Source organism: Apium graveolens, chromosome 6, assembly GCF_009905375.1.
Source record: "Apium graveolens cultivar Ventura chromosome 6, ASM990537v1, whole genome shotgun sequence".
NCBI classification, from domain to species: Eukaryota; Viridiplantae; Streptophyta; class Magnoliopsida; order Apiales; family Apiaceae; genus Apium; species Apium graveolens.
In genome coordinates, this window is record NC_133652.1 from 244,812,282 (window position 1) to 244,829,132 (window position 16,851).

Sequence of the window (16,851 nt, forward strand, 5' to 3'; positions counted from 1 at the left end):
AATTGCCATGTTATTTTTCGATTTTTTGTGTATCATGCATTAGTTAAATAAAATGATGAGTGGTTATAAATAATTGAAAAGAATAGTCATCCTTCTTGGTTGGAAATGAATGCAAAATTACCTTCGATGTTTAAAATCAGGTTGATTTTAACCCTGTTTAAATTCAGGTTAATTTAAAACGGGCCATTACAGACCCTATTTTGTAGTGTGCTTAGTAGAGTGAAGGCTTAGCTTAACTTGCTCCATATTTAAACCATTAGCAATTTTCATTTGTTCCTCGTAAATCTGGCACCAGCGCATAGCAATACGTAGAATGAAAATGAAGAACAGCCCCACCCCACCAGAGGAAGGCCTGCAAAAGTGGTGAATCATGATGGGGTGCTTGAGCATGGGGTGCTTGAGCATGGGGTATGTATGAAGTTGGTAAGTTACTAGAATAGCAAGTATATACCTAGAGTAGATACTTAGTACAAGTATTATTATAAATCAAATATTATAATGTAAACCCACCATCCCATTTACTTAGATTAATTCATACTAACATGCTTGCTGGCTAGCTAGGTCTCTTGACTCTCTTCCTTTCTGCCCCCTCCTTTATAAATACTCCTCTGCCCCCCCCCCCCTCTCTTTCTGTACACACACATTAACATCTACTTGCCATATTTAGTTCAAGTAAGGCTAGGAAGAACAGGAGAAGTGGCGATGGGGATTTCTTCGGATGAAGAGAAATTAGAGAGTAAAAACAACACTAATAATACTACTAGTATTTGCAGCAGTAGAAGAAGAAGAGGTTTTGCTGTGGATTCCTCACACCAGGAGGGACTTAAACTTCAAGTTTACAATCAGATTCTCAGCCGCCTTAAAGCTACCGGAGATTCATCTCACCACCTTGATCCTCAGCAGCAGCAGCAGCAGGATCCAGACTCAGACTTTGATCATCAACTCTGGGCCCACTTCGATCGCCTTCCTACCAGGTCCCATATACCCCCCCCCCCCTCTTTAACTACTTCTCTCTCCTTATCCATAATTCATTTATAAATTATTTGTTTTGTTCCTAATATGTTCCTTTTCAATCCTATGTTTACTTTGTTTCTTCTTCTCCTCATACATTTCTTTTCTAACTTCAGCCCCTTGTTTCTAACGTATTTTTGTTAATGCATTCTAATTTCTAACACCAATGCCCTTTCTTTTTTCTGCTTATTACTACATCTTTAAATTTTCACAGTTTCATCATTTTCAATGCCTACATGCAAGTACAAATTTTTTCTTTGGGGGGTGCATAATTATTTTAAAGATTTCTTAAATGATTACCGATGTTATTTTGACTTACGATTTATCTTAATATCTTATATACCTGTGTTCAAAATTAAAGCTTTCTAGCCTGCAAATCCTATTACCTAATGGTATATTTATACATTTTAATTACATTATATGTTTTATATATAGGTGAACTTCATTTTTGTCAATATTAACCATCATACTATATGTCGACATTATGCCATCATTGTATATTTTGTGAATCCTAGATTTTTTTTACAAGAGATTGCTGATCACATGATGGCATCTTCGTACCTGATTTAATTATCATAGGTATGCATTGGAAGTGAATGCAGAAAGGGCAGAAGATGTTCTCACGCACAAGAGGTTACTGCAGCTAGCCCATGATCCTACTCAGAGACCCGCCTTTGATGTTCGTCTTGTTCAGGTCATCATTTGTCAACTACTTCCCATTTATGTGCTAAATATTAATGTTGCTTTTTTATCTAATGCATAATGTAGAATTTGTCAAGTGTAGAAACACGCCAGTTTCTGTGTGCTCTCACTATTTGTCTACTTTATATATATAGTTGTTGGATAACATGAGTATTTTCTAATTGGTGTTTTTGTTTATGCAGGTGCCTTCTCTACCCAATAGTAACTCAACTGATTCACTTCATTCAAGCTCTCCGATAAACAATGTTGTGAGAAGGTCTAGAATCGATTTTATATGTTTGATGCAATTTAATTTATAAGTTTAAGTCTATTGCAAATTATATATAACAATCTTCTGTTTCCACTTCAATTTCTTGGTTTAATATTTGACTTGGAATATATGATTTGTTATTTCTTCTCATATTGTAGCATTCATCCACCACCTACCTTTGGCTCTTCTCCAAATCTTGTTGCCCTTGCAAGTGAAGCTAATAATGTTCTGATTCATGAGGACAGTCCCCGGAATGCCTATGCAAGGTATTCTTGATATACATTTTCGTTATTGTTATCTTTTGTGCTGTTTGATTGAATCATAGAATAAGCTAATTCACGCTTTCCAGATATGTATTGATATGCTTACCTGTTTTTGTTAATGTTATGTAGACCCATGCATGAGATAACCTTTTCAACTGACGACAAGCCAAAGGTGCTCAGTCAGGTACGTAGTTTTTGTATTCTCTGCGATTCCTTTATTATATATCCACATTCCAGTCTCATGATGTATTCATGGAAATGCCATGTTATTTTGTAATTTGCATGCTGTGTTCTGATGCTGACACTAAAAAATGTAAGATTTGATGAATGTCATTATCCACTTTGCACATATATGGTTCTACATTGAAACTGCTCTTTGAAATTAGAGCTCAGATACTTTGATCTATGACATTTTATTTGATATCATTTTCCATTAATATCCTATCATTTCCTCGTCTCTTTCCTTCCCTACTAGCAAAGAAGAAATATATCAGTCCGTGACTATATACATATAAGTGTTGGAAACGGAATGGCTTACACAAGCTGAAATAATAAATTGTATACTCACGCCTGTTTGTCCAAATGAAAAACAAAACACAGGGATGTAAAGCTACAATTTTTGATTTCACTACAGGAACAACAACATAGGCTACAGCCTTTTTCTATTACACAGAATAGAGCTTCAGCTCTGTTTTTTAATCTTTCTAATTCTTTCACTACTTCCTCATACAACACAGCAGCTCAAACTATTTATATACATTAAACTAAAATACACATCATGCCTTACATCACATTTCATTTATTTCCTAGTTTTCTGGCCAACCTTGCATCTGCAGAATTCAACAGATAGCCTACCTTAATTCCAGGAGCTGCTGTGGTTTCTTTTGTTCACATGTTTCACCACCTTTTGATTTTACACCAACAGCTAAAATTAGGCTGCTTGTTATTATGTCCAGCACACCACAGTTGACTTTCTTTATTATTGTGAGCATACTTAGCTGCTACATGCATGTATATACGTTGTATGCTCCTAACAATCAAGCTGTCTTTTGATACCTGCCTCTTATTTCTTGTCTTGATATTACTGCTTCTTTACACCAAGCTGTTTATTTTTGACCAAGCTGTTGTTCTTTTATTTGTCAACCTTGAATTCAGGATTTGAGGGCATTTGTTTCTTGCTGCTGCATATCTTATTTCATACGGGAGAGTTTGAAAACTCTAACACTCCCCCTCAAACTCAACTTTGCATTCCAAGCATTGCTTTCATTTTCTGAAACACTTCCGGCTTCAATGGCTTCGTAAATATGTCCGCTAAATTGTCTTCTGTCCTGCAGTGCACCAACTCCACAATTTTGTCATTCACCTGCTCTCGAATGAAATGATATTTGATGTTGATGTGCTTGTTTCGACTATGTGACACTGGATTTTTCGTGAGTGAGATAGCAGATTTATTATCCACGTAAATAGTAACCGGATCAACCTTTGCAAGATTTAACTCGCCCAATATGTAGCCTAGCCACATAGCTTGACATGCGCATGCTGCTGCTGGCATATACTCCGCCTCACATGTTGACAGAGCCACTGTCTGTTGCTTCTTTGATGACCATGAAAATATTGCTGAACCGATATGAAAAGCATATCCCGAAGTGCTTTTCCCGTCATCCAAGTCACCGCCATAATCACTGTCTGAGTAGCCAACTAATTTTGAATTTTGAGAATGCATGTAAAACAGACCATGATCAAGTGTACCTTTTATGTACCTCAAAATTCTTTTAGCTGCCATGAAATGATCTTACTTCGGCTTCTCCATGTACCTACTAACCAGTCCAACTGCGTACATAATATCCGGACGAGTGAAAGTTAGGTACCTCAGACTTCCAACCAAACTTTTGAACAATGTCGGATTTACCGACTCCCTTGTTGAATCAATTCTGAGCTTTATACTTGCTTCAGCTGGCGTGCTCACTGGCTTGCATTCTTCCATTCTGAATTTCTTTAAAATCTGTTCCGCATATTTTTTCTGTGACATAAAAATCCCGTCTTTGCTTTGCTTTACCTCGACTCCAAGAAAGTACGACATTTGACCAATATCTGTCATCTCAAATTCGTTAGTCATAACTTTCTTAAAATCATCAAACATACCAGGGTTGTTTCCAGTAAAAATCATGTCATCCACGTATAAGCACACGATCATAATATCTCCCCCTGAATTTGTTTTCGTGTAAAGTGCATGCTCGTAGGGACTCTTCACAAAACCATTTTTCTGGAAATATTCATCAACCCTTGTGTTCCATGCTCTCGGAGCTTGCTTTAAACCATACAAGGCTTTCTTCAATTTGTAGACTTTGTTATTCTGGCCTTTCTGAACATATCCTGGTGGTTGCTCGATATAGACTTCTTCTTCAAGATAGCCATTCAGAAATGCAGACTTGACATCCATCTGATAAATCTTCCACTGATTCTGAGCTGCAATTGCTGTAAGCAGTCTTATGGTATCAACTCTTGCAACTGGAGCAAATACCTCGTCATAGTCAATTCCATATCTCTGCTTGTAGCCTTTAGCCACTAGCCTCGCCTTGTATTTTTCCACTTCACCATCCTGATTTGTCTTTGTCTTGTAGACCCACTTGACATCAATTGCTTTGTGTCCTTCTGGAAGATCTGTGAGCTCCCAAGTGTCATTCTTCTTGATTGCACCAATTTCTTCATCCATGGCTTTATTCCATTTGCTTTATTCAGAAGCTTCCTCAAATGTAACTGGATCACACTCAGCCATTAAGCAAAACAATGAATAATCAAAGGTAGTTTGTACCGGACTTGTTGCTTCATATATATTATCCAAACTCCGCATTTTCCTTGGCGCTCCCCCTGAACTGCTGCTTCCTCCAGTCGATGGTGTCGATGCAGGAGTTTGTTGATTTGGACTTTGGGGAGGAGTTGGATCATCATCTTCATCATCCTCAATGTTGGAATCATTACCGTCATCATCATCATCATTAAAGAACAGACCTGCAACTTTTCTTTCTTCGTCGCTCCATTTCCAGTAGTCTGATTCATCGAACTCAACATCTCGAGAAATGATTAATTTCTTCGTGAGGGGATTGTAGAGTCTGTACGCCTTGCTTCTTTTGTCATATCCGGTAAAGATGCACTTCTCGCCTTTATCATCCAGCTTCTTCCTTTTCTGATCTGGAACATGTGCATATGCAATGCACCCAAAAATTCTGAGATGTCCAACAGATGGTTTGCTACCACTCCATGCTTCATTTGGAGTTTTGTTTCTGACACTTTTAGTTGGACAACGATTCAACAAATAAACTGCACATAGAACGGCTTCAGCCCAGAAAGTTCTCGGCATATGCTTTGCTTTGACCATGCTCCTTGCCATGTCAAGAATAGTGCGATTCTTTCTTTCTGCAACGCCATTTTGTTGAGGAGTATATGCCGCTGTCAACTGATGATTGATTCCATGTGCTCTGCAGAAGCTTTTAAATAAATTTGAAGTATACTCGCCTCCTCTGTCTGATCGGAGTACCTTCAAATAATGACCACTTTGTTTTTCTGCCAAAGCTTTGAACTCCTTGAATTTATCAAGAGCCTCCGCTTTTTCTTTGAGGATATACACCCAACTTTTTCTGCTAAAATCATCAATAAATGTTAGGTAATACCTATTACCTCCAAGTGATGGAATATCAAATGGACTAGCAATATCTGTATGGACAATCTCCAATGGCCTTCTGGCTCTCCATGATTTTCCAACGGGAAAACTTTGTCTGTGTTGCTTCCCCTTAACACATGCTTCACATAAATTTTCTGGTTCATTGATTTCTGGTAAGCCGTCCACCATCTTTGTCTTTGACAACAATTTTAAACCAGAAAAACCAAGATGACCATATCTTAAATGCCATAACCACGAGTCATTTTTAATGACCGTCTTCAAACACCTCTGCATCTTCGTCTGTATATCAAGTGTAAACAAACGATTCTTTGACATCTCCACATCTGCAATTAATTCTTGATCCCGATTCCTGATGACAAGAGAATTATCCTGCATCTGTATATAATGTCCTTTCTCCACAAGTTGGCCAAGACTGATGATGTTACTTTTCAAAGCAGGTATATGGTAAACATCATTAATAAACTTTTTCTCACCATTCTTCAATACAATCGTAATTGTACCTTTACCTTTGACTGGAATCTTCGATGAATCACCAAACGTAACTTCTCCGCTGATGGTCTCGTCTATCTCCGTAAATAAATCTTTATGGCCCGTCATGTGGTTGCTTGCACCAGAGTCAAGATACCAAACATTTTTCTTGCTCTCCTCGTTGCCATTATAAGTGAGGAACATAACAGTGCCAATATCTTTGTCTTCTTTTGCTGCTGCAAAATGACTTCTTTCTTCCACTTTCGGTGATCTACATTCATAACTGAAATGGCCAAATTTATTGTAATTATAGCACTGAAATTGAGACTTGTCACCTCGTTGAAATCCTCCTCGTCCTCGTCCTCTAAAATTCTGACCACGGCCAGATGGACGATAACCTTCAGTGTTCTGGCTTCCGTTGAAGGACTGTCTTCCACGTCCTCTTCCACCACGGTAGCCACCTCTAAAGCCACCTCTTCCACGACCAGAACTGCTACTGCTTGAACTTTCACCAATGGACACCTTACTTTGCAACGCCTTTTCTAAATGGCTTGTATTATCATACTGGTTCATCCGCTGCTCATGCGCTTGAAGTGAACCAACTAGCTCATCAATGGAAATTGTGGACAAATCTTTTGACTACTCGATAGAAGTAACCACGTAATCAAATTTTCTCATCAACGAACGGAGTAATTTTTCCATGACCCGAACATCATCGAGACTTTCTCCATTTCTCTTCATCTCATTTGTCACTGTTTTTATACGAGTAACATATTCACCAATATTTTCTGAGGCCTTCATTTTAATATTTTCGAACTCGCCACGAAGAACTTGGAGCCGCACCTTTTTTACTTTCTCCACGCCTTGGAATGATTTCTACAAAATCTCCCACGCATCTTTTGCTGTTTTTGCATTTGAAATTTTTTCAAAGGTTGATTCGTCAACTCCTTGAATAATTGTATATAACGCCTTTTTATCTTTTTTCCGGGTCTCTTTCAAAATCATCTTCTCAGCAATTGACAGGGCTGCTTCAGCGGCTGCATCTGTGGGCTCGTCATACCCGCTTTCGACAATATCCCAATTATCGTAAGAACCGAGTAATACCTTCATTTGAATACTCCAGTTCCCGTAATTTATACTCGTCAATTTTGGAATATTTGGTTGCACCATCGTCGCCATTTTTCACGAACGGAACCTTAGCTCTGATGCCACTTGTTGGAAACGGAATGGGCTTGGGCTTATAAAATACTTACACAAGCTGGAATAATAAATTGTATACTCACGCCTGTTTGTCCAAATGAAAAACAAAACACAGGGATGTAAAGCTACAACTTTTGATTTCACTACAGGAACAACAACATAGGCTACAGCCTTTTTCTATTACACAGAATAGAGCTTCAGCTCTGTTTTTTAATCTTTCTAATTCTTTCACTACTTCCTCATACAACACAGCAGCTCAAGCTATTTATATACATTAAACTAAAATACACATCATGCCTTACATCACATTTCATTTATTTCCTAGTTTTCTGGCCAACCTTGCATCTGCAGAATTCAACAGATAGCCTACCTTAATTCCAGGAGCTGCTGTGGTTTCTTTTGTTCACATGTTTCACCACCTTTTGATTTTACACCAACAGCTAAAATTAGGCTGCTTGTTATTATGTCCAGCACACCACAGTTGACTTTCTTTATTATTGTGAGCATACTTAGCTGCTACATGCATGTATATACGTTGTATGCTCCTAACAATCAAGCTGTCTTTTGATACCTGCCTCTTATTTCTTGTCTTGATATTACTGCTTCTTTACACCAAGCTGTTTATTTTTGACCAAGCTGCTGTTCTTTTATTTGTCAACCTTGAATCCAGGATTTGAGGGCATTTGTTTCTTGCTGCTGCATATCTTATTTCATACGGGAGAGTTTGAAAACTCTAACAATAAGTTTGCATTTTATGATTTTTTTTCCCGTATAGAGATCCCAGGAAACAAGTTGTTGGAAACGTGGATGGCTTTACACCAAAATCTTTCAATAATATTAATAAACCAGCACAATAATAAGAGATTACTTTTATTTCTTAATAACAGAATATAAGTGTTTACACACGCAGGGTGCTGGTTTTTTATAAGAGCTTCAGCTCTTTTCTTTCTCTACAAAACTACAGCTCTTTTCTTTACAACTCAAAATACAACTTGCATTCTACTACAACATGCATGCAGGTAGTATTTATATAGAGTACAAAGCTGCTACTGCTGACCTAATCTCTTACTTCAACACGCTAGACAAGCCACCTTTTATTTAGACTTCATTTATATTATTTATGACCAGCTTGCTTTGTTGTTTATGCAGCCTACCTTATTTGTAAGATTCAAACAAGACTGCTCTATAGCTCACATATATCTAGTTGTTGCATGTAAATATTAGAGTGTCACGTACATGTTTCTCTTGTTATTATACATACACAACTCTCTCGATAATAAAACTAGTTTGACAAATTTAACATAGTATACCATTTTTCCTGGGATTGCATGACTGTGTATTTCAACTCATCCTTTGTTAGAAACCAACTGTAATTATTATTTTTCTAGAGGGTTTGAATATTCTAACACAAGTACCATAGCTCAAGAGAAGTGTATTTCAAATATTTTGGAATACGGTGATTATGTCCCTAGAGGTTCAAATTTAAGTAACGCTTATTTTCTCTAAACAGCAACACACCTTTGGACTTGTCGATGAATAATTTTTTGTTCTTAACCTTTGCATATCAAAGAGGTTACCTGCTTTAATTTCGTTCCAAGTGTTTGTATTGAGGTTGTGAGTTTCTTCCACTTAATAGCTTTTTCCTGTACTAAACTGCAGTTGACTTCCCTACTTGCTGAGGTTGGGCTGAACATCCAAGAAGCACATGCTTTTTCCACAGTAGACGGCTACTCCTTAGATGTTTTTGTCGTTGAAGGTTGGCCATTAGAGGTACATATGCTTGTTCTTTTGTTTCTTAGTTTGCTATTTGCAATGGCTTATTGCGTAAGTACTTATATAATTTTCATAAAATCTTACTTTCTAAGGTTAAGTACTTTTGTAATGCTTGCTTCATAAGTGTTGACTCTTTAGTATAAATCACCAATTTGAAATGCTGCAGCTATTATATTAGTACAATGATTAAATTTATAGCTGTTAAATTTATAACATGTACTGAACTGAAATAATGGAATTTGAATTTATGTCAATAATCATTCTGCCGAACAATGATCACCTTTCCTGCTGTGTACTTTCCTCGTACAAAGACGTTAACTACTTTTATTAATTTTAGGAAACAGAGAAGCTCCGAACTGCATTACACAAGCAAGTTCTTAAGGTTGAGGTGAATCTCTGTCCCTTCTACTGTCTGTTACTAGTCTATCTAGAGTATTTTGTTTTTTTTTAATTATGGGCACTGAAGCGTTTTTATGTGCGAATCTGATGATATTTTCTCTCATCTTTTGTGTGTTTTTGGGGTTGCTCAGTTTTCTCATTTGTTGTGGTTTCTCTAGTTCTTATTGTATATCTTTAGAAAATAGTATATATGTATGTTTCTTGGTTGTTTATCGGATAAAATCTATACAATTGTTGCATTTTTAGCATACAAAGTTTTTCCATACTAATTTTAACTAGGAAATATCAATTTTCTGCAGAATCAGTCCTGGTCGAATCAACTACCATCATCTCGTCTAGATGAGCCTGAGAAAACTAGCTTTAGATGTGAAACTGATCATTTGGAAATACCTAATGATGGCACCGATGTCTGGGAGATAGATTCTCAAGATCTAATATTTGATCATAAAGTTGCATCTGGATCATATGGAGATCTGTAAGCTTGTCATAATTGTGCAAATCTACTATTTCATATTGTGCAGATGTACTGTTTCATACAAGTTTTCGACTCACTGTCAGTTGTGACTGATTCAGATACAGAGGCACATACTGCAGCCAGGAAGTGGCTATTAAGGTTCTCAAGGCCGAGTGTGTAACTGAAGAGATGCAAAGGGAGTTTGCCCAAGAAGTATATATAATGAGGTTTGACTAATATTTCCCTTGAAAATTAGAACTGTAGTAGATGGTAACCTGAAATAAGTCGTGGGAAGTATATAATGGCTATGAAGTAAAGTTGGTGATAACTTGTGAATTGTGATCAATTGTTTAACGTTTTCGACCAGAATGAAGTAAATGGTTATAAGGCAACACCTTTTTATAATTTTAGTAGTAGCTATTACTTATACTCATCATTTGTTTCTGATAATTCATGAAATGTATGCGTGTGTTTCTCTGATTGATTCTCTTTTGCACTCTCAGAAAAGTTAGGCACAAGAATGTTGTTCAATTTATTGGTGCATGCACAAAACCTCCGAACCTTTCGATTGTAACAGGTTAGATCTTTTTTCTTGCTGCACTATTTTGCAAGGTCCAGGTGCGAAGGGAAGTCCCTATAGACATCTGCTTCCTCATCTTCTTTGTTTCATTACCTTCCAAGTTGTTTGTATGTTTAAATTAATTATGTTGATTTTAGAATATATGAGTGGTGGAAGCGTGTACGACTATCTCCACAAGCAAAAGGGTACTTTCAAGCTTCCATCCATTCTGAAAGTAGCAATTGATATATCGAAAGGCATGAACTACCTGCACCATAACAATATAATACACAGGGACTTGAAAGCTGCAAATCTTCTAATGGATGAAAACGAAGTAAGTTGGCTGCTCTCTTCGCTTCTTTAGAATGACATTTACAGTACATGACTTGGTCGTAGTATCACTTTCTAGCGTTTTGTCGCATAAAATCAATATCTAGGACAACCATAGGTTTGAAGAATAAAACACAGCTATCCTATGCAAGTGAGTTTGAGAAGACTTCCTAAATGCAAGCTTTATTTTTGGCCCCATCATATGTTTCAGGTTGTTAAAGTGGCTGATTTTGGTGTTGCCAGAGTTCGAGCTCAGTCTGGAGTTATGACAGCAGAAACTGGGACATACAGATGGATGGCTCCAGAGGTTTGGTTCCTTTTCTTTTTAGGTTCCTAATCTGCAGAGGTGTAAATATACATCAATGTTTGAGCGACTCTTGGTTGTAGACTTGTATGATATTCTCTTCTAATTTGTGATTTATACTTATTGTTGATCATGTTGCATGCTTCTCTTGATGATTGAACGAAGATTTATAATATATAATTTAAACAAAGCTATCATCTAGTTTAGTTTGAATGAAAGATATAACCAACTAGCAAAGGTAATCAAAAAAAAAGTCACAAACGAACAAACTAGCATAGTTTTTATAGAACTTGGCAACTTAGTGTCCTTTACCTGTTAACGCACATAAATAACCAAGTTCTATTCAAGCATGGCTGAGTATTGTTCTATTCAGACAGTTTCCGAATTAAGGTAGTTCCAGTTCTATAATGCTATCAAGCATAGTCAACTTGTACCTCATTGACTGAGTTGCATAGGAAATAATAAATTTTCCTGTTTGCGCATTCAAATTTTGCACTGTTAAATCATTTGAAATGCCGATATTGATTCCTTGGAAGCTTCATTGGCTCCCGTCAATGTTTTGTACCTGTTCAGAAGACTACATGTGTAATTTATTTGCAGAATGCTCTCTTTAGATTTAAGATTGTGAATTGTCATAAACTCATAGAGGATATGTTATTTTAGTCACTTGGTGAATTCTTGCGGTTTATTCTCGCTTACATCATTCTGTCATGTGTTAATGTAGGTTATAGAACACAAACCCTATGATTACATCATTCTGTCATGTGTTAATGTAGGTTATAGAACACAAACCCTATGACCACAAGGCTGATATTTATAGTTTTGGGATTGTAGTATGGGAGCTATTAACTGGAAAGGTAATATAAAAGTTATGACAGAATTTTTATGTGTACTACATTAAGATAAATATGTATGTTAGCCTTATTTACAATGTTATTACATGTCGATTTTCCAGCTTCCATACGAGAACATAACTCCAGTTCAAGCCGCTGTTGGAGTTGTCCAGAAGGTAAATGCATGGGTATTACCTATCCCTCTGCTGTGAATTCGCTAGCTTATACACGTTCCTCCTATTCTTTCTTGGTGTTGTTCCTCCTATTTATTTAAATGTTCCTAAAAACATGTGCTGGTCTTGTTTGATTTTGTTATACAGGGGCTACGGCCAACTATTCCGAAGCACACTCTTCCAAAACTTGCTGACCTTCTTGAGAATTGCTGGCAGCAAGATCCAGTTTTAAGGCCTGACTTCACTGAAATAATAAGAATTTTACAGCAAATAGTCAAGGAGGTAGTCCTCTTCTTTCTGGTTTCGCAATAGCATTCACAATTATATGTTTATGAGCACATATATTAAGTTTAAGTACTCCAGTTTGTAGTTCAACATGTCACCTAGAAGCAGTGTCATACTTATTTTGATACTGATCATGCTGATTTCGGGGCATCGTTATCTGATAGATACTTTAAGTATGATGCAGTCTTAGGTTCCATATTTAAATCATGCTCACAAGAATGCACACTCGTGAATATATTTAATCAATTGTGACAGAATAGCATGTAAGATTCTGAATAGAAAATATGAAGTTTGTCTTCATAGGTTGATACACAATCATAATGCACAGGCTGATTATAAATCTGGGCACATGCAGGTTGGAGATGAAGCGGAGAGTCGTCCCAAAGAAAAGACTTCTGGTGGATTTCTCTCTTTACTCAGGCGGAATCATCATTAAACGGAGGAAACTGGTGATGATCGGATGATACACATTTTTTTTGGTTTTCGTAATGACTTATTATGTAAAACTAGCGTTATTACCCGTGCAAGCACGCGTAGCTTTATTGATAACAAATATTGCTATTTTTTAATGTACTTTTACGATATTTATGTGTTGTTTCATACAATATTGCGTGGTTCATGTTAGAAGGATTAATGTAATGACGAATATCCCTAAATTTATATTATGTCACGAATATAAAGTTTAGAATACACTCGTACCATTGAAAATAATGGTTTTTTTTATCAAGTCTTAGTGATTTTTTCAATTAGAGATACCAAAAATACTATGATGTTTATGTATCATATTTATCAAAATATGGGGGTAAAATAGTAAATTTTTTTATACGGTCGAGCTCGAACTTGAAATTACTCGACTCATAAGGCTCACGAGTCTTATCTAGCCGATACTATATTTTTAATATAAATATATTTGTATGTAAATATTTAATATTTCATTTATATTTATATATTTAATAGAAGTGATTTCGAGCATAACCTATCATATTTCAAGTTTTTGTCAATATTTGGTGAAATTGATTCAAGATTTCGAGCCGAACTTGAGGCGACTCGACTATTTATGCCCCAAGTGTCAAGCTTGATTTAAGATTTGATTGAAATCGAGCTCGTGCTCGAGCCCGAACAATTTTAATCGAGTTCGAGTCTGAAAGTTTTCGACTCAGCTTGATTATAGCCTTAGTTGTACAAAACTATAAAGTTAGTATTTTGAAGTTAGTTAATTACACAAGTCTCGATAATTAATAAATTATTATTATATGGTAATATATTATCAACAAGTTAATATGGTAACATAATATCAACAAGTTATTTATTTAATGGTTGTAAATTTTTTATATAAAAATAATAATAATGTCGTTGTTGTAGATGAGTATAAAGTTAGTATATTATAGTGAGCTAATTACGTAAGTCTTAGAATAATTTATTCTATATCAGTATTAAATTATATAGGTTTAGCCATCCAATATAAAGAAACAAATATATAACTCAGAATTTGATGTTATCAAAATATAATCAAATGGGCCTCTGCCTAAGGCACGTGTTTGGACATATGTGTCACGGGTTCAATTCTACAAGCCAACAATATTTTTTCATATTTATTCAAATACGGGCACATAATAGTAATTTCAAATTATATGTTTCTCCTAAAACATTTGAGCCTATCGAACATTTTATGACCCGAGATTCGAGTTTGAAATTTAAGGTTTGGTTGAACTCGAGTTCGTGCTGGAACACGAATATTTTTAATCGAGTTCGAGCCTAACAGTTTTTGACTCGACTCGGATTGATTACACCATTAGTTGTTACACGAGTATAAAGTTAGTATCCCGAAACGAGTTAATTATCGGAGTCTCGATAATTAATAAATTATTATTATACGATAAGATATTATCAACAAGTTAATATGATAATATATTATCAACAAGAAATTATTTATTTGATTTATAAATTAAAAAATAATTATAATCTCATTGTTGCACATGAGTATAAAGTTATTATATTGTAATCAGCTAATTACCCAAATCTTAGAATAATTTTATCCTGTATAAATATTGAATTATATAGGTTTAGTCACCCAAAATAAAAAAAGAAGTATGTAACTCAATAGTTGATGTTATCAAAATATAATCAAATGAGTCTCTAGCTTAGTTGGTTGAAGTCATATGTTTGTTATAAGTGCGTCAGTTCAATTCTCCATGTCAAAAATATTTTTTCATATTTATTCAAACATGAGAGTAAAATAATAATTTCGAATTAAATATTTCCCCATGAAAGTAAGAATTTATTTATTTAACTAGGGACTTTTTGCTCGCGCTACGCGCGCTCCAAATTTCTTCAATTTTGAATTTTTTTTCACGAAGTTTGTAATTTTTATAACATAAACGGTTATCTTCTAGTTTTATTTAATTTATTTATTACAGTTATTTAGGTTCCGTTTATTTTGAAATATAAAATTGATATTATAGTTTAACGTTAAATCTCAGTATTTTAATTTAGTTTTTTTTCTCTCACATTTTAACCAATTAAAAGTCTCTTAACTCATATTTAAAACATTTCTCTTTTACGTTTTTAGTAGTCAATATTTTAATAATTTGTACAACAAAACTGAGTAAATATTTTTTATAATTAAATACTTTTTAAAAAAATCCAGTAAATATTACATAACATAATAGTACACCATGATGATTCTTTAAAGTATGAGAATATTTTTATCAATCTTGTTCCTGCTTAAACTTTGCATTAGATTGGTACACAGTATGTGAATAGATTTGGCATATAGAAAAACTTGGTTGATTTTTATTACTGTCTAAATATTACTAATCAGATATTTCAATTTTGTATAGTATTATACAATGGTGTCTACTTCAATAATAAAAGTTGACAGTGGATTATATTTGTATATTGAGATTAAAAAAATCTATTAAAGTTAATTGTCCATCTACATATTAAAAAGTTTGTTTACACATAGACTTAATAGTATACTGATAGAAACTATGAAGACTAACCTGTAAAAGTGACACAGCTTGATATAACAAAGCAACATGACCTCAGTTATATCTCCAGAAATGAGACAAAAATTAAATAGTTCAAATTACGTGTTACAGTTATGTTCTGGAATTCGGATTCACTTAGCTGGAGATTAACCTGTGTTTAATGTGTGAGCATTAAACCTGGATAAGGAAAAAAAGGATGGTTATTATATTGCTACATTTATATTGTTAAATCTTGGTATAAAAAAACATAGGCTTATTAATCATATACCAATGCAAATGCCAAATATGAAAAAAAACACCTTTTAGGAAAATGGCGACCACAATTCCCCTTAACCATGCAAGGAGAGTAGGAGTAATCTTTTCCACATGGCCCATTAATCATATGACTGTTGACAACATTAAAACCAATAGGATCAAGATTTTTATCCGGTATTTCAGCCGAGATTAACTGATTAATGTCATCAACATTTTGTGGGCGATCTCTCGGGTGCAACCATATTAACATGTGATAGTGAGGAAGATCGCGCTTTTGGAATTCAATTACATGCATTACTACAAAAAAAAAATAGTGATATATTTATTTACGACTTTAAAAGATATAAACAATATGTAATAAACTAAGATTTTATAATTGTAAGGAAGAAACTAAATCATAAGAGTGTATTACTACCTCCTATGCATTTCCCAAAATAATTCTTGTTTTTGATAAGGTCCAGCAACTGGTCAAGTTTTAACTTGAAAACTCTTGCTGTCACATCAGGTTTGTCGGCAACATCTACTCCAGGGAAAAATTTCATCATAATCTTAATCTTAGGTCATTGTGTATTACACGTCATTGTCAAAAATAGGGATGGATGATCGATGGTACGACAAATAGCTAATGAATCTTTGAAGTATTGATTCATATATCTTTGCGAACCAGTGTGAGTTGTAGAAAGTATGACATTCTTGCCTTTTGTAGATGGATTTGTATCACCTTTTGATACCGAATCACGAATAGATTTATAAAGATCAGACCTTATTATATTATGATGAGCTCGAATCCAGTCCAGTCTATATTGCTTAACTGTTGCAAAGGCATCTACCACAAATTGTTGCCATAAACGACTGCCAAGATGAAGATTCATGTCTGTTATAGTAAATATAAATAGCACTAAAGATATAATTCTGAGCACAAC

At 35.0% G+C, this 16,851-nt stretch overlaps 1 protein-coding gene across 3 annotated transcripts; it reads left to right on the forward strand.

Moving 5' to 3' along the window:
* The first annotated feature begins 308 nt into the window (after window positions 1-308).
* Window positions 309-13,322, forward strand: LOC141667275 (serine/threonine-protein kinase STY46-like). Of its 3 annotated transcripts, none has more exons than XM_074473699.1 (16): window positions 309-974; window positions 1,591-1,705; window positions 1,896-1,969; window positions 2,122-2,229; window positions 2,356-2,410; window positions 9,233-9,343; window positions 9,684-9,728; window positions 10,045-10,220; window positions 10,319-10,426; window positions 10,703-10,776; window positions 10,917-11,092; window positions 11,300-11,395; window positions 12,169-12,249; window positions 12,348-12,401; window positions 12,546-12,680; window positions 13,039-13,322. In XM_074473699.1, exons 1-16 carry the CDS (start codon window positions 703-705, stop codon window positions 13,117-13,119), a joined length of 1,761 nt encoding a protein of 586 aa, XP_074329800.1. In that variant the 5' UTR covers window positions 309-702; the 3' UTR covers window positions 13,120-13,322. The 3 variants fall into 3 exon arrangements, with proteins under 3 accessions (XP_074329800.1, XP_074329801.1, XP_074329799.1); XM_074473698.1 differs by having other exon boundaries at window positions 311-974; window positions 9,684-9,734; XM_074473700.1 differs by lacking the exon at window positions 12,169-12,249 and having other exon boundaries at window positions 9,684-9,734.
* The last annotated feature ends 3,529 nt before the right edge of the window (window positions 13,323-16,851 follow it).